General features: G+C 41.3%; 1 protein-coding gene across 4 annotated transcripts in view; it reads right to left on the reverse strand.

Moving 5' to 3' along the window:
• Nucleotides 1-538: 538 nt before the first annotated feature.
• The window catches only part of sptbn2 (spectrin, beta, non-erythrocytic 2), a 57,801-nt gene continuing 36,229 nt past the window's right edge, over nt 539-22,110 (reverse strand). For 2 of the 4 annotated variants that reach the window (XM_085470038.1, XM_085470040.1), the window contains 38 exons: nt 16,920-17,071; nt 16,501-16,674; nt 16,112-16,203; nt 15,942-16,022; nt 14,802-14,917; nt 14,365-14,477; nt 14,080-14,267; nt 13,855-13,972; nt 13,595-13,753; nt 13,192-13,494; nt 11,929-12,082; nt 11,418-11,812; nt 11,070-11,333; nt 10,776-10,987; nt 10,334-10,471; nt 10,007-10,226; nt 9,323-9,859; nt 8,849-9,051; nt 8,649-8,739; nt 8,405-8,551; nt 7,976-8,239; nt 7,551-7,775; nt 7,360-7,449; nt 6,691-6,969; nt 6,472-6,602; nt 6,163-6,367; nt 5,673-6,047; nt 5,332-5,576; nt 5,079-5,217; nt 4,876-4,960; nt 4,422-4,618; nt 4,141-4,268; nt 3,961-4,036; nt 3,346-3,423; nt 2,134-2,312; nt 1,834-2,007; nt 1,667-1,709; nt 539-1,573 (listed from right to left, as the gene is read on the reverse strand). In XM_085470038.1, coding sequence (XP_085326164.1) covers nt 1,361-1,573; nt 1,667-1,709; nt 1,834-2,007; nt 2,134-2,312; nt 3,346-3,423; nt 3,961-4,036; nt 4,141-4,268; nt 4,422-4,618; nt 4,876-4,960; nt 5,079-5,217; nt 5,332-5,576; nt 5,673-6,047; nt 6,163-6,367; nt 6,472-6,602; nt 6,691-6,969; nt 7,360-7,449; nt 7,551-7,775; nt 7,976-8,239; nt 8,405-8,551; nt 8,649-8,739; nt 8,849-9,051; nt 9,323-9,859; nt 10,007-10,226; nt 10,334-10,471; nt 10,776-10,987; nt 11,070-11,333; nt 11,418-11,812; nt 11,929-12,082; nt 13,192-13,494; nt 13,595-13,753; nt 13,855-13,972; nt 14,080-14,267; nt 14,365-14,477; nt 14,802-14,917; nt 15,942-16,022; nt 16,112-16,203; nt 16,501-16,674; nt 16,920-17,071 — 6,983 coding nt within the window. In that variant the 3' untranslated portion in view covers nt 539-1,360. The remainder of the gene's footprint in view (nt 1,574-1,666; nt 1,710-1,833; nt 2,008-2,133; nt 2,313-3,345; nt 3,424-3,960; nt 4,037-4,140; nt 4,269-4,421; nt 4,619-4,875; nt 4,961-5,078; nt 5,218-5,331; nt 5,577-5,672; nt 6,048-6,162; nt 6,368-6,471; nt 6,603-6,690; nt 6,970-7,359; nt 7,450-7,550; nt 7,776-7,975; nt 8,240-8,404; nt 8,552-8,648; nt 8,740-8,848; nt 9,052-9,322; nt 9,860-10,006; nt 10,227-10,333; nt 10,472-10,775; nt 10,988-11,069; nt 11,334-11,417; nt 11,813-11,928; nt 12,083-13,191; nt 13,495-13,594; nt 13,754-13,854; nt 13,973-14,079; nt 14,268-14,364; nt 14,478-14,801; nt 14,918-15,941; nt 16,023-16,111; nt 16,204-16,500; nt 16,675-16,919; nt 17,072-22,110) is intronic. The other 2 variants (XM_085470039.1, XM_085470041.1) reach the window with 2 other exon arrangements.

The raw sequence follows: 22,110 nt of genomic DNA on the forward strand, positions 1-22,110 counted from the left end.
GCTCAGGTCCCTGTGCTTCAGTTTTTTATCTATACACACTGCCCCCGTGCCTTCACATCAGTAGGTGGAGAACGGAAATAGATATCAGATGACTAAAACAAATAACAAATTGTCTCGAAGATCATCGTTAGTGATGTCAGCTGAAGATATTTTCAAACCAAAAGAAAAGCACAGCTCTGGGAAATCATTCCAGTGATATTAATTTCTGTTTCTGCCCGGTTTACCGATTCTGAGTACCGAAAAGCAGCATCCATCTGGCCACGCTTGATCCGAAAAAACATAAACATGCAAAGTCCACAGCACCACAACTCACACAAACGCACCCACGCACACACACACACATGCACACGCTAGAAAACTAATCTTCTCTGCTTTGTACAGAAAAAAGAAAGAAAGTTGAAAATCAAGCAGAAAAGATCACTCAAAAAGAAAGAATCAAATACAGGCAAAATTAGAGATAAAAAAAAATAGTAAAACCACTTATTAAATATATATATTATTTTTCCAAGGAAAATTGTGATCACTTACTGCACACTGCTAAAATTCAATGAGCTTTATTTTCCTGTCAGAACACCTCATAAACTGTCATTCCTAAAAATAAAAAAAAAGGAAAAAAGAAAACAAAGAAAACAAAAAGATATAGTACATACAAGGGCAAGCTGACATTCTCCACAAAACCAAATTTGCTTCTCTCAACAACATAAATCAAGATTATCTACCATCAAATTAGTCTTTGTCAAGCCAGCAACTGAAAAAGATAAATAGTAATAATGATATCAATAATATTGAGATTAATAACATCAATACCAAGAACAGAAGAAGAGATGTAATGTGATCCTTTCTAATAGAGAGCAGTTAAAACTGGGCAAATGAATCAAAATGCAGCAGAGTGGAAAACCATCATCTTTTTTTTTGTTTTTTTGTTTTTTAGAGAAACAGTATCACAACAAGGTTAGCTAATCAAGACTCACTGAAGAGCAAATATTCCTACAGAGGAGGATCCGGTTCACTAGACTGGAACTGTCTCTCTGCTAATGACATCCACCCCCGGTTCTGACTCACACTAATGACCTCTGTTGGTCAAAACAGGGTGAGGGCTCTGATTGTTGGGTGCAGTTAAAGTGAGATGTGGACTGGATGAGTAATAAAATAAGTGACACATAAAACCAGCAAAGAGGGAGAGAATAAAAGAGAAAAAAAAAAACTTTTCTCAGCTACATGACGCAGCTGTTAACAGATTCCTCGGGGCTTGCACAGAGAGCAGTGTGTTTGTATGACCTGTTTGTACTTTCCTTTATATCTGCCTCAGTTTTTTGAAATTTTGACAAATTTAGTTCCCATCCATGATTTTACAAATGTTTTATTTCTTCTTGCCGAAGAAGCTGAACCTCTTCTCGCGATCCTTCTCTTTCCCATCCTTGTTGCGCATGGTAACGCCTCCAGCTTCACCCGAGCTGGGCGAGATGGGCGGCATCGTCATGGCACGGCTGAGGGGCCGTGGAGCTCCAGGCGAGTCTCCTGATCCTTTTGGAATGGAGCTAAGGATGGACTGGATCCAGGAGCTCATCTCCGCCTTTCAACACACAAAAGAGGCTGGTTATGTTTTATATTCCCCTAAATGTGTTTTAATGATTTGAGCAATATAAACCTGTTATGTACATCTCACCTCATCCTTTGCTTGGAACAGGTACTCTTTCCCATCCCCTAACCTGCAGTCACAGGGTTGAAAGGGTCAACACTTAGTCAGGGGTAAATTTAACGTCTATTACACCAATCTTACTATTTCACCGTGGCCTTTAACTTTCAGACACTTCATGCTGTCCGTCTTCTCACCTGAGCTTGAATACGTGTTTCCTTTTCTTATAGTCATGGGCTATTTCACACACAGCCTCTCCCAAGCTGATGGGAACTTCTCCGTGGTATGGAATGCCGTTGCTAGCACTCTTGCCGTCTTTATAGAAACCAAGACTTCCTTTTCGTAGGACACAATACACATTCTGCCAGGACCTGCGGGAACAAATGAACAGGATAAAAGTTAAACTGTTCTACATACAGATTGATATCGCTAACTAAAGCCACGTCAGCATTTCTTTCTCTTTGCACGTGAACAAATCTTCTTATAGCAACGCTCACCTGGTAGCTGCCTTTTTGATGTGAGACTCCATCTCCTGTTTTCGACAGAGCATCCCCTCCATGGTCTCTGGCTCCGAGTCTGCCGCGCCTCTGCTCGGTAAAGTGGCAGACGGATCGACGCGAGACGATGCCAGTCCGCTGTCTCTGCCCGGTCCGTTCACTGACTCAGACTCTGAGCCCTGTGGTTAAAACCAGGACATGAATGGTGGTGAGGGGGGCAGAAAAAAAAAACACAGCTGGATGGAAGTGGTGATTAGCAAAGCAGCCATTCACAGCCATACACGAAAAAGCTATGATGACGTCTGCTTTGACAGCACTGTATGATTACCTGAGATAACAGCATAGCGAGGGTTCAGGAGGTCTACATAATCACACAGCATTCTGACATTGCACAGACTCTTACTGGTAAAACACACAATTAAAATAACCAAACATACAGGAAACAGGCATGCTACACTAAACTAGATTTTAAATTAATTTAAACTGCTCCAAAGAGACCCGAAATCCAACTTGTGAATACATTTAAATATTATTCTAATGCTAATCTCAGCTTCTTCAGTCAAATAAAAAATATAAATAAATAGTCCTACACTATTGCTCAATTACAGTTCACCTCTAAGACTGGAGATGTTGAGATCTTAGAGATACTGCAGCTTAAGTGTTGTGGCTTTAATTGATCTTATAAACCTTAAAAAACATCCACAGACAACAGGATTTTGCTTCTAGTACTGCGACTATAGTACAAAACGGAAACTCAGGGCACCTTTTGTGTCACGTACTTTTCTACAAAGGATTCTCACGTGACTCCATCAAAAGACTGACACTCAAAGGCGACTCACACACATGGATAAAGACTAAAACAAACTACATATAAATTAGCTTTGAACAGCTACATTTATCACCACATTTACTTTGGGCTCCACATTTACAGTCACTCCTGTCCTGGTCAATATGAGCACATATAAATATATAACTGCATATTTGATCCATGAAAATAGTGTGTTCATGAATCTGCATCATGCCTTTAAACAGCGATGGGGCTCGTTAATGATAGCTGTAGCTCATGAATAAATAAAGCGATGGTTGCATCTGTGACAGAGAGCAATAGCTTCTCAGTAGAAGGAAAAAGGCACTGCAGTTGACCAGGAGCTGAGCGGAGGCTGTGAAGGGGACGAGGGGTAGCTACAAAGCTGACCGTGACTTGGTACTCACACGCTCCTGCTGCTTTGGCTTACACACACGTTTAGGCTCTGATTTCTTTCCCACTGACAACGATAGCGATAATGACTGCTGGCAAAAACGCAATAAGAAATTGTTAAGAAGTCTGGGGCAAAAAGATGAATGTCAGGATATGGCTTGCACTTCTAGAACTGCAGAAACACAGAAATAGTTCTCGTTCATTTAGTGATTTTCTCTGTAGCATCAGTTGCAGAGGTTTGCAACAGTGCTGCCCACAAGCAGCCAATCCATCACCTCTGACACATGAAGTCACCGGGTACTTGTTTTCATCTGCCACTGAAGAGAATCACTCATATAACATGTATGAATTTAAAGTGTAACACAGTTTTCTTTCCAGAACCTAACCCAACGAGTGGCTACATATAATAAACATATCTGTCAAGCAAAACACAACTGCTTGCTAATATACAGCTTGGCATTACACTTCACAAGTTAGATCAAACTGTCTGATGGATATGAATTTTAATGACCTATCTAATAATGTGTGAGATGAAGGAAGACAACACGGTGGACTACATGTTAAATTATGCTGGAAACTCTGTAAAAATCAATGAAGCACTTGAAGCATACACACAAAGCGTATCTTACTTGTGATGTGTCATTGTCGCTGTGTACTCCGTTCACTGACACGGACTGATTGAGAGTGGTCTGGTCCAGACTGGTTCTGTGTTACAGAGGGAAAAGAAAGCATGTTAATTTTTCTCTCGTAGTGTGTTTTTGCTTTACACGAACACTCTTGTGCTCTACCCAGTCTTCTCTTTGGCATACCTGGCTGCAGAATCATGTGGTTGAGTTTCTGTCTCAGACTGTGGCACTTCTTCTACTGGTGGAGGAGTAGGAGGTCGCCTCGCTCTCTCCTCTTCCTCCCGCCTCCTCTGATTTTCTTGCTCTTCAAGCTAAACAGTGGAAAACAATTAGCCATTTTTTAGTGTAATACCAAGGGAGTCGGGTTTCTATTGTCTAAATTATAGATGATGCAGAATGTACTATATCCTACACATCCTGCATTTACCAGTGTACTCCAGAACAAGCCAAATCTCTCTACTTACTGTAGTGAGCTTCTCCAGCTGCACGAAGCGCTCTTCCCAAGCCGTGGCGAGTTTCTCAAAGGCTTCATGGCGCTTAATTAGGCTCTCTACTTCATCCACATTTGAGCCCAACTCTGCTGCGCGCACCAGAGGTTCTTGCCCAGCCAACCACGACTCTGCCACATAAGCATCACGTCCGAACTGCAACACCTCCAGCACTGATATGAAGATGACCAAAGGCCACAATATAGAGAGAAAAACAAAGAAAACACAGAGAGGATGAGAAAAAAAGAATTATAATTCAATGTACAATGCTGCAGTTGCATAAAGAGACCTTTAAACCGGAGGTACCGGTTTGCATGTTATCTACCATCTCTTGCGTGTAGCAACTTGCCTACAACACCATGCACTTTTGCCACGGCTCTGTTGGCCTAAATGCACCCGTGTGCAGTCCAAAAATGTGAAGCATGCATACCAATTTGTAAATGGTCCATCTTGTCTTGCCATTTTTTGTTGATCTTATCTCTTTTTTCCTGGAGTTGAGTCAGTTTTTCTCGGATCTGTAAATAGGTGAACAGGTTCAGATATCAGTTCTTGAGTCAACATGGTTTTTTGTTTTTTGTAAACATGCACTGTTCTCTCTCAAGACAACCGTAAATGTGACCCACTGCAAAATACCTCATCAGATGCATAGTGGTTTTTGTTGATCAAAGTATTTCCCATCTCAACACAAGCAGTGAAGCTGTCTGTCCTAGCGTCAATCTCTGATCTGATGTCTTGATGATTGGCAATTACTAACCCTGCAGAAGATACATCCCTATAAAAAAAAACCCCCACAGGAGATAGGAGAGGCAGGTTATATATGAATAAACAAGTTATTGTTGAAGTTATTTTATAGTAAGTGGAAATTTAAGCAAAAAATGACATTTACCTTGGGCTATCATGTGCGTCAATCTGCAGGTTCACACCATCCATCCAGAGCATGAGGTCTCGCACCATGTTGAAGAAGCGGAATTTCTCCACGGTGTCCAGCAGGAGGAGCCTGCGAGCCTCGCCAGCCTCGAGCAGGCCCTCCCAGGCAGAAGTCACAGCATGTTCGCTTCTGTGAATGTCATCCGCTTTCTCACCAGCGTAGGCCTTCTGCAGGCGTGCAGCATCATCCTGCACTTGATTCACCTAGGAGTTCAAAGGAGCAGAGGGATATTTGGTCTCGTATTCACATATTAGTTTCGCCATCTAAAATGAGATCACTTTTAGCAAGTGATAACTGACCTGTCCGCTGAGGGCCTGGATGTCATGTTCAAAAGCGGTGTGCTGTCTGTGCAGATGCTGGACAGTGTTGAGGTCACGGCCAAGTTCAGAAGGCAGTGCTTCCCTCTTCTCCTTAACACGTCCAAGCACCTCCATGGCATCTTGATGGAAGCGGTGCAGCTCATAAGAGGCTGCCAACATTTGCGTGCGTGTGTCAATCAGCTCCAGCAGGTCAGCCCAGGCCTCGTTTAAACCGTCTTTCCATTCAGCAACACTGGCGTTCTCAGGATGACCCGACTCAATCAGATCATCTGCCAGCGCATTTACACCATCCACACGCTCTTGGCCGATAGTGCTGGTGTCACGAGCAAACTCCCGGAACTTGTCCCTCAGCATCTGTACAAAGAAAAAGAAAAAAAACAGGGCAAAAGGGAGCAACATAATTAATTCAGCTAAATCTCTTTGAGCTTTCATGTCTCCAAAGTATGCTACTGAGAGGAAAAAAACTCACTGTGACATGTTCATAGTCCTGTCCTAGTTCATGGGAGCCAGCAACCACCTCTCTCTCTGCAATCCACTGTTCCAGGTCATCCACCTCCCGCTTCAGCTGGGTCAGCCTCAGCCTCTCCTGAAGCCGTCCCCGACGCTCCTCAGCAAGGTCCTTCAGACCTGCGTACAGCTTGTCAACTTGGGCTTGTCGTAAGGTGATTCTTTCGCTGTTTAATTGAAAATGAGAGAGATGAGGTTATGGGTGTCCTGTTCTATTTATAGAAGGTGAAGTGTGGCATCTGAAAATGTTCACAACGTCTTGTGCTCTCACCTCTCTGGGTGTTCATTGTTGACCATGAGACGACTGCTGTTGGCCAGTTGGTGGATGGTTTGGGCGTAGTCTTCAAGTGCCTGCTCAAGGATCTGGTGCTTCTTGACCATCACTAGAGCATTTTGCTCATCCTGAGAGAAAAAGAGAAAATTATCAACTTTCTTCAAGCACAAGATGTAGGAAAAAAAAGCAATTAAATCTCACTTTACACGAGCTTACCTTGGCTTTTTCTTCTGACATCATGTGCAACTCTTGCTCTCCCATCCAGGCCTCTGCCTCCGCAGCATCGGCATAGAACTGCTGGGCACGATTAGCCTCTATTAGACGGGCATGACGCTTGTCTGTCTCGGCGATCAACTGGTCCCAAAGGCTCTGCAGTTCAACTAGGCGATCCTCCAGAACAGACTGGCGTTCACCATCTACCTGGGTCTGAGTCTTGCCTCGTCTGTGGATGTCATCAATGCGAGGCTGATGGCCTTGAATCTCCTTCTGCAAAGTCTGATTCACAACCAGAGACAATATTCAACTTTCTTAGTTGGCTAACATTCCCTACTCCTCAAAATCTCTCTAAACTCAGTCCAAGTGTCTGTTTAAAGTATTTAGATTCTTGCATGTCAAAGTTTGGAACCTGATTACCCATAAAATTACGTCTTATCTCTATGACTGTGGTCAATGTTCAATAAAGACATAAAAATACATTATTTTTGTACTGTAAATTTATTCAGGCTGTTCTCGACTGTGACTGTGACTTATATGAAAATGAGACCACATTTTATGAGTAATCAATACCAAACCTTTGCCCTTTAAGCTACTTACAATGCAACACCTAAAAATAATACTGAAAATTTGTAACTTTTTCAAAATATATTGAAAAAGCTGCAACTTTACCTGGTTCTTCTTGATTAGCAGCTGTACAGTGGGCAGGTCTTTTCCATGGTCTGTGGAGGTTGCTAGGGGCATCCTTTCTGTCACCCACAGCTGAGAGGCAAAGATTGATTATTAATTATCTTAATGTCAGGATATATTTTGTCAGAAACTGTTTATTTTATTGATGGAATCACTAAGGTTATCCCACTCACAATTTCATCCTCCAGGTCTCTGTTGAATTGATGTGCTTCTTTGGAGGCGAGCAGCTGCTGTCTCCTGAGGTTGAGTGGGTCTTGGAGGTTGGCGAAGCTGTCGGTGACACGCCGTTGCTGACCATCTATCTCAGCCAGTCCGGCATCTTCCTGGGACAGAGCCAGAGCCTGAGACTTCAGGGCCTGCACCTCCTTCTCTCTGACCTCCATTTGATGCTCCAGCATCTACATAGAGAGAGCACAAACATTAAAGAAACAAATGCATAACATTTAGCTCCACTAAGCAAACATGGCTACTTGCACCACATTCATTTGATTATATGTAATATTGAACATGTTTAAAAAGTGAGACTTTTTTCGCCCATTTTAAAAATGTATTTGCAAGACTAATTTTAAAAGTGCTTTTTCTGTACTATGTAGTGTACCTGGTGCTTCTTGAGGAGGATGTTCACACTGGTCAGATCTTTTCCATAGTCATCACTTTGCAGCTGACCTTCAAGGTTTTTCAGCCAAACATCTAGAGCGGAGCAGCTCTGTGTGAAGAGCTCTGCTCTGTTAGCATCAAATAAGCACTGAGCCTTCGTACGAGTTGTGCTCTCCAGCTCCTCCCACTGACGCTGCAGGTCCTCCAGGGTCTGCTGGACAACAGGTTTCAGCTCAGGCTTCTCAGCAACCAGTGCTTGACCCTCCTGTTAGAGATGAGACACAAAAACAAGCTTGAACGTTATTAAATGTCCCATTTGGTCAAAGTCAGTGCCATTTTCCAGTTTTTCAAAAGGGAAGCTAAATAAAGAAATTAAATTATAATGACATGGATGTTATGATTATACATTTACTGATTTAACTGGCCACACCTTATCAATTTTGTCGAGCCAGTCTTTGTTGGAGGCCAGCTCTGCCATGAATGCCTGGTGTTTCTGCCACTTGCTGTGAAGATTTCTGGCCTCATCATAAGACATGTCCTGAGCCGTCAGCATCTTCTCATTTATCCACAAGGTGAGCTATGAAAAAGACAACAGCATAATGGAAGTTTCAGTTTCAATGTAAATATCAAGATGCAATAGTTTGCATTAGTACTCAACTAAGCCATATTCTTACCTCTTGTCCATCTTGGAGGAAGTGCTGAAGTTCCCGGTTATCCTTAAGCTTGGTCAGCAGTTCATTTGCAGCCTCTTTATTCTTAAGATGTCTGGAGAAAATAAACGGGAAAAAATGTTTAGCCTTCAAACATCTAATTAAAAATGTAAATAATAAAAAGTTATATAAATATCAGTTTTTCTTCCTTCTTTTACTCTAACCTTTCCTGGATTGAATCAACCTTTTCCTGGATCTTATCAGAGTTTGCATTAGAGTCATTAATGAGGCGTCTTCCAGCTTCCACCACACCAGTTATTTTCTCTTCACTGGCCTCTGTGGTGGTGAGGAAATCCTCGTGCTTCTTAATGGCCTCCTCTGCTGCCTGAAGACTGGTGGGCATCTCTGTGTGGGACAGCACGTACTCCTACGCAGAGATGGACACAAAAGGAATGTTAAACATCGTCTCACATGCAGTTTTCATAGGTAATTATCGAATTCCAGTGATTTTTACTTTTTTTTTTAGGCCTTTTTTCCTGTTTATTTATACAACAGAGTAAGACATTTAAAAATGTGGGAACTGGTAAAGAAGAATTTTTCATAGAATATCAGATCCATTTTCTCTGAAACGTGCAGTTATTTGCTTTGCACCAATAAAAAAAAATTGTTATTTCTTTGTCGAAGAGTATTTTCCTAACCTGGCTGTTAAGGAATGCCTCTGCCTGCTTTGCATCTCTCAGGAAAGTCTGGAAGTCGAAGGCTTGGGCCAACAGGCTGTGCCGATTCTCCCACATGCGCCGCAACTCATGCCAGCCAGTGTCCAATGCCTGGAGCCTCTGGGCCAAAAACATGTGCTGGGCATCTGTCTGACCTTGGGTGACCTCCTCACCAACCGCACGCATCTTTTCATAGTCCTCCTTATAGTTATCCACCTCGTTCTTGATGCTCTCATGCTGGGCTAGCAAACTCTCAGCCTCAGGCAGAGAAGTGGGAATATCCTCTGAAGCCACGGCTGTCTGGGTGCGGGACAGCCAGGACTGGAAGTCATCCAAATCCCTAAGGAAACCCTGTAGCTTGCTAGCTTCCCCCAGTGACTCTTCCCGTCGCTTCATGGTGGCGTTCAGTTCCTCCCACACCTCTTGAATCTCTCCCAAGCGTCCTTGGATCTCTCCTGCTTGATCTGGATGTTCCTTGGCCAACTTTTCTGCCTCATTTCTCAAGTCATCTAATTTCCCCTGAAAAGATAAAGAAAAATATTTAAATTGCATATATTATACTAAAATACCTCATCACAAAACCCTAAATAATACTATATTCATTTTGCCTTGTTTCACTGGTGTTCTGGTCCCACCCTCCACCCATTACATTTACACCTCCCATACCTGGATAGCCTCAAGGTCCCTCTCCATGCCAGTGAGTTTGCGTTGTAGTGCCATCACTCCCGCCAAGTCATTGCCAAGACCCTGAGTAGATTCAATAACTTTGGTCTTTTCCTTCATCCAAGTCTGGATCTCATTACACTCGAGTTGGTAGTTCTGGATGTTGAGAGCCGACTCAAGATCTTGTTTCTTTTGTCCAGCCAGTTGCTGAAACTCCTTCCATCTAGAAACAACACAGACCGAGCTTAAAATGCTACCTGCACGCCTTTTAAATAATACACATTCCTCAGCAGAAATAGGGTTACAATAATTCATAAATGTAGCTCTGACCTGTTGTTTAGTTGGTCTGCTGTCTGGTGGATTTGGTCTTTGTTACAGTTGTCTGAGCTCAGCAGCTGCTCTGCCACCTGGTTCACATCAGTGACACGGGTTCCTAGGTTGTTCATCTCAGGTTCCAGTGTCTCAAATCTATATCCATAAATGAAACACCATGATTAATTCACTCATTCTATCTATCATAGACATTTCTAGACATTATAGTAGATTTAAAAACACTGACTGTTTATTTTTAAGATTAGAGCTTAGATCATTATAATGTACAATTTTCATCTTTGCTTTATGTCATCAACATTAATTTCCGCGATTACATGTAATGTCATTTCACAACTACAAGTGTCCGTCTTAGTCTTTCAAACATGAAAAGATTTTGAAGAAAAATAATTAATCTGTCATCATCTTTGGCATTCGAACCTTCCCTCACCCACAGACTCACCTTTGCTGTACGACCTCCAAGTCCTCCAGCTTTGTAGGGATCTCCATGCCATGTAACCACTGTTCCTTTTCCTCCACCCAGAGCTGACAGGCACCAGCTTCACTGAACATGCGGTAGAGGGCCAGGGCACCTTCCAGAGCCTGGCGTCGAGCTGCTGACAGGGTCTCCAGTTCTTCATAACGTTGTTCAATAGCAGGCAGACGACCATCCACCTACAGTCAGCAATAGGCAGTAATTTAGTACTACAAACAGCATGCAATCATTGAAGAAGTATGAAAAAGAAAGCACACGTACTTCAGGGTAATGTACATAGGCCTGTGGCAGTGCTTGGACCTGCTCGTGCAGAGAGTCAATTAGGGGGTGGTGACTCTGGATCTCCTCTTCTATCTCCCTCTGCTTGCGAGCTAGAGTTTGGGTAGAGAACTCATCGTGGCCCACCTCCTGACTGGATACCTGTCTAAGTGTCTCCATGATCCATGCCTCCATGTCATTGGCATCCGTCTGAAACTGATGCAGGGCCACGGCTTCCTTAAGGCTCTGCTCTCTTTGCTTAGTTGTCTGAGAAGCATCAAAAATAAGAATATTATGGGTAAAAATGCAATATTTGAAGAAAGCACCTTAGAATTGATGATGAACATTTACCTCCTCCAGATGGGCCCACTGTGCATGGATGTCTTGAATCCTCTCAGTTACTTCCGAAGCTCCAAAGTGCCCTTCTTTAACCAGATCTTCTCCAGCAGCAATACTGTTACTCAGGGGGCCATAGCGGGCTGCCATCTCATCCCTGAAAGCCTCATGTTTACTGAGTAGGTGAAGGGCAGAAGTAAGGTCACGGCCACAGTCTCCACTAGCCAGGATCTGTTCCTGCTCTCGGATCCAGGCTGCCTCCTCTCCGAGATCCCACAGGAACTGCCACAGACGCCGTGAGTCCTCTAGGCGCTCTCTGCGATTCACAGCGAGCTGACCAAGTTCTTCATAGGCTTGACCCAGCAGCTCAACCTTCTCACTAACTAGTCCAGGCTCACAAGGTTTATAGGCTTACAATAAAAAAAAAAAGGCAGAAATACACAGAATTTAGACAGTGTGCACAAAGGGTCAGACTAAAATGCATACTCTGTACACAAAATGTGCAAGACCATTTTTTAAGACTTACCCTGCTCATGGGAAGTGAAGCGGTTTGCAGCTCCTTGCACTGCCTTGATCCTCTCTGCCTGAGCAGAAATATCAGCCTCTACCAGATTGTGCTTTTGCAGTAGGTCTAACACATCATGCAAATGTTTTCCGCTGTCCTGAGACTGCAGACGACCCTGAAAACAGAAAGCACAGTCCAGTAGAATATTTCCCAGTTTTATCTTGTGAAAATCGACAATTACCTAAGTATATATTCAATAAATAACGATTGTTTTTCAACTTGCCACAACATAAACGTCATTTTTAAATATAAAAATGCTAATAAATCTTTAGTGCTTGGTGACTTCTCACATATTGGGTTACAAACACATCACTCAGAGCTATAGACAAGTCACATCCAAGTAGCTGAGATTTTATACTACCCCATTCTATTGGTTACTTATAATATCCTTATAGGGTCAGGTCAGCCCAAAATTATATCTATAAATTTTATCTCTTGCCTTCAGTGTGATTTATACATTTAAATCTGCAAAACCTGTGAGTAATTTCATTTTAGAATTACTTTACGTTTTACCAACCACAATCTCTCTAGAGAAGAAAGCATCTGTTTATCAGAGATAAGAAGATGATGCTAGTGACAGCATGACAGAATCTAAGCAGCTGGGCTGTAACGTTAGCTAGCTGCACATATGTAGACAGTAAAAGGAAAATGGTTCCCACAACTGCTATTCCCATTGCTACTGCCATTCATGGAAGTCAGGTTTTAGTCAGTTTGGATTATACAGTATAAATTACATAGCATAAATGATACTTCACACTGTTCAGCTATTTAAACCAAACAAGGGGTCTGATATATTGGCAAATGTGTCAGTGGTAATCAGGCATTACTGGCGCTTCCTTTGGCCAATCAAAATGTGAGCACATTTAAGATAAGTCTTTATTGCCATTGCGCAGTCATTCTTAGTACAATAGTACAACGAAGTTGGAAAACACAGAAGAAAGGTGCGTAATTCTAGTCACTGGAGTCTACCTCAGTCGACCTCAGTAAAGCCAGCAAAGAAAGGTAACACCAATCAGGCTAGGCCTGCACAAAGCTAATTACTGCTATAAAGTGCTGACACTAAAGCTGTCAGGGACATATGTGAAAAACAATTATGTTAATTGAGGATTAGGAAACTCATTTTTGCTAATTAAAACCTCAAGAGAATGCAGGAATCAAAGTAGTAATTCAACACAAAGCGCAGTCAAATTTATGTAAGCTTCTGTTTCTTTGTGGTAGCTTTACCTTCTCATCTGCCATCCAGTCCATGATGTAACGCATCTCCTGAAACAGCCTCTGTAGGTCACGGTGGGCATTCAGACGCTCTCTGCGTGCAGCCAGAAGTTCTTTCAAGTATTCCCAGAGTCGAAGCACATTATCCCTTCGTGCGAGTATGCGCCGCACATCATGATATCCCTCTGCCTCCAGCTCTTTGGCGACAGCCTCCACTGCGGCCACACGCTCCCAGTATGCTCCAATGTCTGTCTCAATTGCCTCGTGTTTACGAGTGGCAGCTTCCACTGCTCCCAGGTCGGTTCCAAAATTATCCTAATATCAGAGAAAAAGAAGCACATGATTGCATTATTGTAAATCTATTTACTGCATTCAAATCAGGAATTCAAATTTTGTTTGTGTTTTTTCAATTTACCTGAGACACCAGTCTCTGGTTCTCGCTCAGCCATGTCTCCCGCATAGCAGCTTTCCGGTCAAAGCGAGCAGCGAGCATCTCCAGTTTCTCCTGGCGAATCAACTCATTTCTCAGTGCCAGCTCACGTTCATGTTCTGCCTTTTCCAGTCGTTCCCATGCCTGCCATGCAAATATAAGCCAGGAAGCCTGTATCATCCAGAATCTACAAAATGAACATTGAGTTGGAAGGCTGTACTTGCCTTTTCTAGAACAAGCCATACCTTATTTATGTCAGAAATGAGTTTTCCCTCTCTTGGCATGTAAACCTTCTGATTGTTTGCTCTCATCTTGCTTTGGATAGTAAAAAGAAGAACCTCCAAGTTTCCTTTCTCTGTAAATCTGAGGACATCAGACACTGATAGTTAACGTACTGCATAGCGTCACCATTTTGGATTATAATTGATGACCAAGCACTGACTCATTCACTTAACCCAGCTGACACTCACTTGGGAGGTTTCTCCACAGTCCTGTAGGAGTTAAAAGCTTGGAGCTGGTTCTGTACAGCACTCAGAGAGTTAGCTAGCTGCCGATCATTGAGTGTCACTATGGTCTGCTCGATCCACTGCAGCAGCTCAGAGGCCAGGGTCTCATACTTCTCTATCAGCTGGTCGGCCTCAATAGCATAGTCGAGCACCTGAAGTGCAGAGAAATGTATTATTTGAACTGGGGACATAAAGTCAGTGTACATCTACTCACTTTCACTCACATAAATGTATACACACAAAACTAACCTTGCCAATTCGTTTGCCCTCCACTGCCAGGGCTTTCATCTTGGAGAAGTAATGATAGTAAGTTGCCACATAGGTAATTATAGACTTTTCATCAGGCTGATCCACATTGACATCTTGAAAAAAATAATAATAATATGGTTAATATAAATATTTACATGGTATTTATATTATATATACTATAATATTTGCATCAAAACACTCTGAATAACACGTGGGAAAGTGTTTATATCTTTAATCATGCTTTTTGTTATGTCACTATAGCTGACTTGCTACAGTGATGCAGTGTTGCCTAATCTAAAATTTATTGCAGTAATCCTTTATAGCCAAACTCTCGCCAATCTGTTTCAGGCAACAGCTTAGTGCCTTAGCAGACAGATCAGGCCATCAATGTGACTTACAAGAGCGCTTTTGTTGTTGTTGAGGCTTTAAACACTCACCTTCTGGGTCCAGCAGCTTGGTAAGCCCCAGTTCCTTCTCAGCCACATTGAAAGCATTTTGGAGATTGTAGTGAGCGTTGGACCTCTTCAGGTTGTCAAACTCAATCAGGTCGGGTCTGCAGAGGATTGGAAAAAATTGTGACTTTAATGAGAAGGGGTTACAGAAGAGTGCAAGGTGCAAGCAAATACGAATATCGGCTGACTTATTGCAACTTGTTGTAGTACAGAAGAAAATGTTTTCAATCCAAGGTGCATAAAATGTTCCTCTAGAACTGGATGAAGTCATCTGCATGAAAAAAGGCTTCTGATCATGGATGAAAACCACACCTGCAAACTAATGCCTGAATGATGCTTTCATTTACAGTTGCTGGTTGGTGGTAGAAAAGTATGAAAGGCGTTCGGGTGAGTATATTTTATTAAAACCTATAGGATATTATAGCATGAATGCATTCACAAAAAATAAAATGAGGACAAAAAGGACTGAGCATAATGTAATTTCTTGCATGATAATGTAAACAACAGACAGCTCAGTGGTTTGCGTAACTACCCTACGGCTCACTAACTGCTCTGAAAGCCATGTTGGCTTTCATCTATCAAGTATCACCCTTATCACCCTCACAGTATGCAGTCATTGTAAGGAACAATATGCTCTCCTCTGTTTGAGTCATATGTGTTTAGGCTACACCTTTGGCTTCTACTTTACAGCTCCATTTAAATGTTAGCTATTCATGAGTTACCAGCAGAGTGTGCAACTGGGGTATCAAGGATGGCTCTTAATAGAAAATAAGTGGGTTATAATTTCTGTGATCTAGGTCATCTTATTCCCTATTTATTTTCATCCTTTCAGGCATACTGCAGACTAAAGAATGGGAGGAGCAAGTGGAGACCTAAATAGAAAAGGGGATAAAAACACCCCAGAGATGGGAAATGGTTCTGCGACAGGTGCTCCTCATTACGAAGGGAATGAAAACCATTAAAATACAACACTCCCTTTTGATCTGGAGGATGACTAAGTTATCTAAAACAACCTTATAGTAAGAAACAAAAACTGCAATTACACTGAATAAGTAAATGCTTAAAAAGGGCAGCTTTTACTGTAGCTGTTATCAGTGATGTGAAATACATGAAGAAGTCAATGACCTGTGTTTGTGCACGATGGCATTGAACGCTAGACCATCTCTCCAACTGGTAGTGAAGTTGTGTATATTCACATTTGGGTATCTGAAAAGGGCAGATAAGAATTCATTAATCATTAGCTCAACAAAGAAAAATTCAACCCTTCTGGTTCTCTTTTACTGCTCCTTTCTTACCCAGCAGTTTTCATTTGGCACCAAAGCAGCAGCGCATCTTTAGCTGATTTCTTCTCCTTATTGTCCTCAGTTTCCACACTGATGTCTTGAATCTGTAAGTATGGTACACATCCAGTCAGGTCGGAGCTTCAATAATAACTGACCTTCAAATGTTATTGCAGTAGTGGGGTGTATAACATTTAAGGAAGTCAAGTAACAACAGTAAGTTCATAACTACAATAATGGCATAAAGAATTACTTTTTAAAATTATGTTAACTTTTAATAATTCAGTTTTTCTGGGCATGGCTAAATCCAGAGACCTGACATCCCAAAGCCCAAGTTCAGCAACATGGTGACTGAGGTGAGAGGGAAAATCTGTAGAGCTCATCACAGCTACTTTATATATTACCTGGAAGCGAAGGATGATGGTCCAGATGAGACCCAGGGTGAGACGGTGATTCCCATCCACAATGTCATGTGAGCCCATATTTTCCAGATGAACTTTTTGCTCCTTAAGAAACTGTAGGGCTTTGTCAACATTTTCAAGGCAGTGGATACGCATGCGGCCCTTAGTAGGTTTTGGCTAGGGGAAGCAGCAGAAAAATACAAGTTGACATAGGTTGACATTGTTGAAGAAGACAGGGCTTGGCAGGAGTTTAAAAAAAGAAAAGCAAGTAGAAGCAAAAGAAGTAAATCACATATTTTTTTAAAAAACAAAAAACAAGAAATGAAGCACATGATTTCTCCTTCCTCCTGACTTGTGAGGGTCATCCTGAGGGTATGGGTCAGGATTGGGACATAAAGCATTAGTTCCTCTGTGATACTAACCAGCTGTTCTCCTGAGAGCACTTCCAGAAGGCGGATTAGCATGCGCCCATCCCGTAGGTCGGTGTACAAGTCACCAATGCGACAGGTCACTCGGCCTAAGTGAGAATTTACCCATTTGGTAAAGGTTTTCTTCTGTACTGCTTCACGTTCATCTGCAAAGGATGAAAGAAAGAGAGGGGGGTTAAAGCCTTTACACATTACAACAACATAAACTTTACTACGAACTGTCTTCAGTGCCATTACTCTGTAGGAAATGCATATTTACAGTAAAAAAAAGAAAAACAAAACAAATGTCTATAGTTTTGATCACATCTGAGCTCAGCCAGGAGACAGTAAGTCATAAGGACTTAAGCCCCTACCCTGTGCAGTTCATTTCACAGACAAGCTATGCCATTAAGTCTTTAGAATCACTAGTGACAGCTTAGTGAGAGGTGCTCCCCCCACAAACCACAGTTTACCGATAGCTCTGCTAATGTGTGCATTGCTAATTACTCTGAAGACGTCAGTTTAGAAACAAGACTGTGCAAAACCAGCATGAAGTAATGGCATTTAGTGAGTACTTTTTATTGTTCCTTTGAAAGAGCAGGGCTGAAAAAAGGAATCACAATAAATTAAGCTGTAACAGCAGCTGAGACATATGGACCGGGGGAGTAAGAAGCTAATCCTGCTCCACCACCTAACAAGGTGACCTCATTTCTAGGATACAAGGTCTCCCTGCCTTTTCAAAACACTATTCTAGCACTGTACTTACAGCACTGCACCTAATGCAAGAACAACTTAAAATTAGACATAAAACAGGGCAGAAGTGCAACTCAAATCTAATGAGTCAAATTTAAGAAACTCTCCATTGCAATCTTGCGCCCTCTCGCTAGTGAGGTCAATCAGTTTGTTCATAAGTTAGTAGTTAATTAGTTAGTTAAAAAAAATCTCAAAGGCGTTGCATGTGGTGCTGTTCAGGAGCACTGTTTGTTTAAGAGACCGTATTAGTTGCTGCATACGCTGAATTTGCATTTTGAAAACATCAACACTTGTTCATTTGTCAAAACTCCCCAAGCAGGAGGTAAGGCCTGGCAATGCAAACTACTTTATTGCTCTAATGAAACATTATGCAAAGCTGAGACTGCCCACTCAAAGACCTGTCCGATACCTAGTCAGTTCATGCAGGAGTGAGAGGCTGCAGTGAATAAGCTTAACAGTGATCCGTGAGATTAGAGGTCAGCATCCCTATGGTAACTTTAGTGGACTAAAAAAAACATATAAATACATATTAAGCTGACTTCATAACCAATTGTTTGCACGACATTTACTGAAATTGACCGAAATACAATAAAAGAAAGTAGTGGAAGGATTACTGAGTCACTTCAAGGTTTAGTCATTTGTATTTCTGATTATTAGATGGATCCTAAGCTACTCTGGAATCAGTGAACAATCTAAGCTGAACAAGCTGCAGTAACCAAAGACTGCTGTTGCGTAATCAACTTGCATTAACGGTAAACTCAAAAAGCAGAACATTTTGAAATCTCATGCACGTCTCCATGGGTGGAACATCAAATCAGTGGTATAATTATTTCAGACTGAAGGTGCTTCATCCACACTGCAGACAGCGCTCTTTGTTTCTTGTAATGTTGCGCGCACAGCAAACTTCAAGTAATCTGTAATTAATTGTCCATTTATAAGTATTTTCATTTAAATAAACCTTTCATTAAGCATGACCTCTCGCAACCAGGCCCATGTGGTGTTTGTTAATATTATATTAACATGGTATCAATGATGTATATAAATCCCATGAGCATCTGACTTGCCAGACTGCCAACTACAGAAGGACAAACTTGTCGAGTCTCATTCTGCCCACTGAGACTCATGTTACAATGTCTTTCTAGCCATTTCACAACCTTGAAATGAAATCTCAAGGACTGATCACACTGCCAAAAAAACATCACCAAGAGAGCCTAGAAAAGACTCTGCATCAGCCTTATGGCGTATGGACTGCATGCTCAACCTAGTGAGCTAAACAGCCACTCCAGTTTTTATACATTTTTAATTAACTAATTAACGTATTTATGTTTTGAATACATTCACTTAGATTGTTTTACTGAAACAGCACTGAACTGAGTGTCTCAACGAACATTTCCAAATAACAACAAGCACTTATCATGTCAGAATTTCACACAAAACCACACAGGAAGATGAAAGGAAGTTAAATTTACATACAACTATAAAGTATTATTTACTGATAATGTTATACCCTGTTGGGTGGGGCAGCAATTACTGAGAACATGTGCATAGAGTCACTAGAGTACCAAATAAATAAACCACTGAGTTAATACTCAAAATTATAATGCAGAAACCTTGGTACAGATTGCCATCTGACTGTGTTCACTGGATGCACAAAAAACATTTCAGTTAACAGATACAAAGATACATATAGGAAGTCAGCAGAAATTAAATAAATCAACACACTGAATGTTATGACAAAACCAAGCCAAAGAGTTTGTAAAGCTGTGATTGTTCCTACTACCACTAGAACTGTAGTAGTACTAGGTCAGAGTAATACTAGTAAAGGAATAGTACTCTATTGATCAGGCCATTGTCTTAGAATGGCTAAACAGAACTCACTCTTAAGTTAAAGATATGACGCGTGAGTCCATTTAAAGGTTAAAAAAAATGTACAAAACTTCATTTAAAGCAACTCTGATAGTGATACTTGACAATATGTGCAGACACCTGGCACTGTTTATTACATGGTTAGTACCATTCTTAGACTAGTCAGAACTACGAGGAGAATGCATTCTGCCCAGACACACAGGTTCCTTAAAGAATACATGCAACCAGAGACTGCGACCACCTACGAACATGACGGTGAACAAAAACATACAGACAGCACAACACCAGAGCAGCTTCAGGACAAGTCTCAGATTTTCCCTGAGTTGCCCAGCCAGAGCCGAAACAAAGTCAACACAATACTCATATTACACCTATGGAGAGAAAAGAAAATGCTTCCCATCCAAAGTAATAAAGGTCTTTACTTTTGTAATTTAGAGATTTAAGTTTTAGATTTTTAAAAACCCCAAACCCCCAAAACAAACAAACATCTTTACAATTAATGATACTATAAAACTGAATGAATGATAGAATGAAGAATCTAATTCAGTTTAGATAAGACGTGAAATGTTTGCTTTTTTTTAAACTTGTTAAATTTTTAATAACAGAGTTATACAAACAAAGACAAAAAAGCAGGTTGTAGAAAGAAATGTTAACTCAAAACAGGCGACAGGGCCGGCTACAGCCATGGCCTACAGGCATATATGGTGAATAGCTGGAACTCAGGCTACCATTTCAGCTATCAGCCCGACAGTCCTGAGGATAGGTGTGTTTTTACCAGTTTTACTGGAACTTAAGAGATACGCTGACAAACAAGGAATAGCATTGTCATCAAGCAGCTACTCAGTCAAAGAGCTTTAGTATAGGATAGTTCTCTAGATGTTGCCATGGGATGAGCTAGTAGTGGATTGTGGTTTGGGCTTTGGTTCTTACACCTTTTAATAATAGACTCTAACAAAGCCTCCTTTATTTGTTTCCCCATATTTCTCGTGTCTAACAATGACAGATTATTCAGTTATTAAAGGATTGCTAATCAGTATGAAGTTGTTTAATAAGCCAGAAAATAAGGACTTCTGTTGCACAGGAGCGCTGTGGAAGTGGCTACATTCCTCTTAAGGCTTGGTCATGTTGTGACATAGCACCCAGCAATGAGGAGGAGGCAGTGGGTTGGTGGGCAGGGGTCCTAAAAACCCCCATAAAATGCTAGTACCTACCTCGCCTGTGCTACACTCCTAATAACAATGCTGCCGAACAAGAAAACCAGACAGACAAACACAGACATCAGTCTCTGACGTGTTTGCTCATTCAAAGCAGTCAAACACAAACCTGTCATCAGAGGTGGATATGGTAGATAAGTGTAAAACTACTGCAGCTGTTGCTTTTGCAAGTGCAAAGCATGACACGTCAACTGTAATGTTAGTTCGTTCACATCTAATTGAAATTTTACATTTTACTAACCTGCTTAGCTTCCACAACAGGAAGTCTGGTGATGCACTATGTATTTTGAAAAGTGTGAACACTGATGCATGATGGTGACAAAAGATAAAGAAAGCTCAAACTATGCTCTACTTATAGTGTCAAATGTCTCACGTCATGTGAAACACCTTCAGGGTTTCCAAACACTGTTAGAGAATTACACAACAGACAATATGAGAGAAGAGTGAGAAAACTGGGGCTTTAGAAGCCAAGTCTGATAATTACTAGTTTGTCTTGCATTGTCTTAGCTCTCTTCTTCAAATAAAAACACTAAAATAAGTCCGCAAACTTCACAGTTTAAAATAAAAGCTCTCACACTACTATTCATTGTGATAACACCGTTGATTTACTTGTGTTTACATACCTGTAATTAGCACTAAATAGACAGATAGTGCTCTGGATGTTATATAAATCCTAGCATATACCCCATGTCAAATGAGGATTCAATCTACTACTATACTATTTATTTTTAATTCAAAAACATATTAAACTGGATACCCTACCACTAAATGATTTCACAGCACATGTGTCTGACATAAGAGTAAAATGTACCCGTATTTAGGTATCACTAAAACGAACATTATAAATGTAGATTTAAGATCCTGCCTATCATGCATTTCTTGCTCACTCTTTTGGAGTCTCTTTGTGCAAGGTAGAAAAACAAGTAATTAAAATTCTAAATGTCATGTTTTTCCTCTATAGTTTACTAATAACAGATCAAAACCTGTGGTTAAAGTCATCGCTAAATGTTTCAAAGGCACATTCGGGCATGTCCAGCCACTTTGAACATGTTCGTGTCTGGTAGTAAGCTTTAAGTATATGTCAGAGTGAGGGAGGTGAGGGCCTGTCTCAGCCAGTGCCCTCTTTACAATTGAAGGTTCGGGGGTTTAGTTTGCTGCTGCTTTTCTATTTCACTGTCAAATGAACTTGGGCACTGTTGATAACGATGATTATCTGCAGGTAATCCGAACCAATATGCCGCCAGACTTAATCCTGTCTGTGTGGCTCATAGTGCCCGGGATCATGTTTGGTGATAACATGGAGACAGATACAACACTAACACTGACTTAGTGGCCCAAGGCTCAGAAGGAAAACCATAAAGACAACAGTCTTT

This window comes from Copadichromis virginalis, linkage group LG10 (genome assembly GCF_057382275.1).
Source record: "Copadichromis virginalis isolate Kocher_CV1m ecotype Utaka linkage group LG10, C_Virginalis_male_GT1.1, whole genome shotgun sequence".
NCBI classification, from domain to species: Eukaryota; Metazoa; Chordata; class Actinopteri; order Cichliformes; family Cichlidae; genus Copadichromis; species Copadichromis virginalis.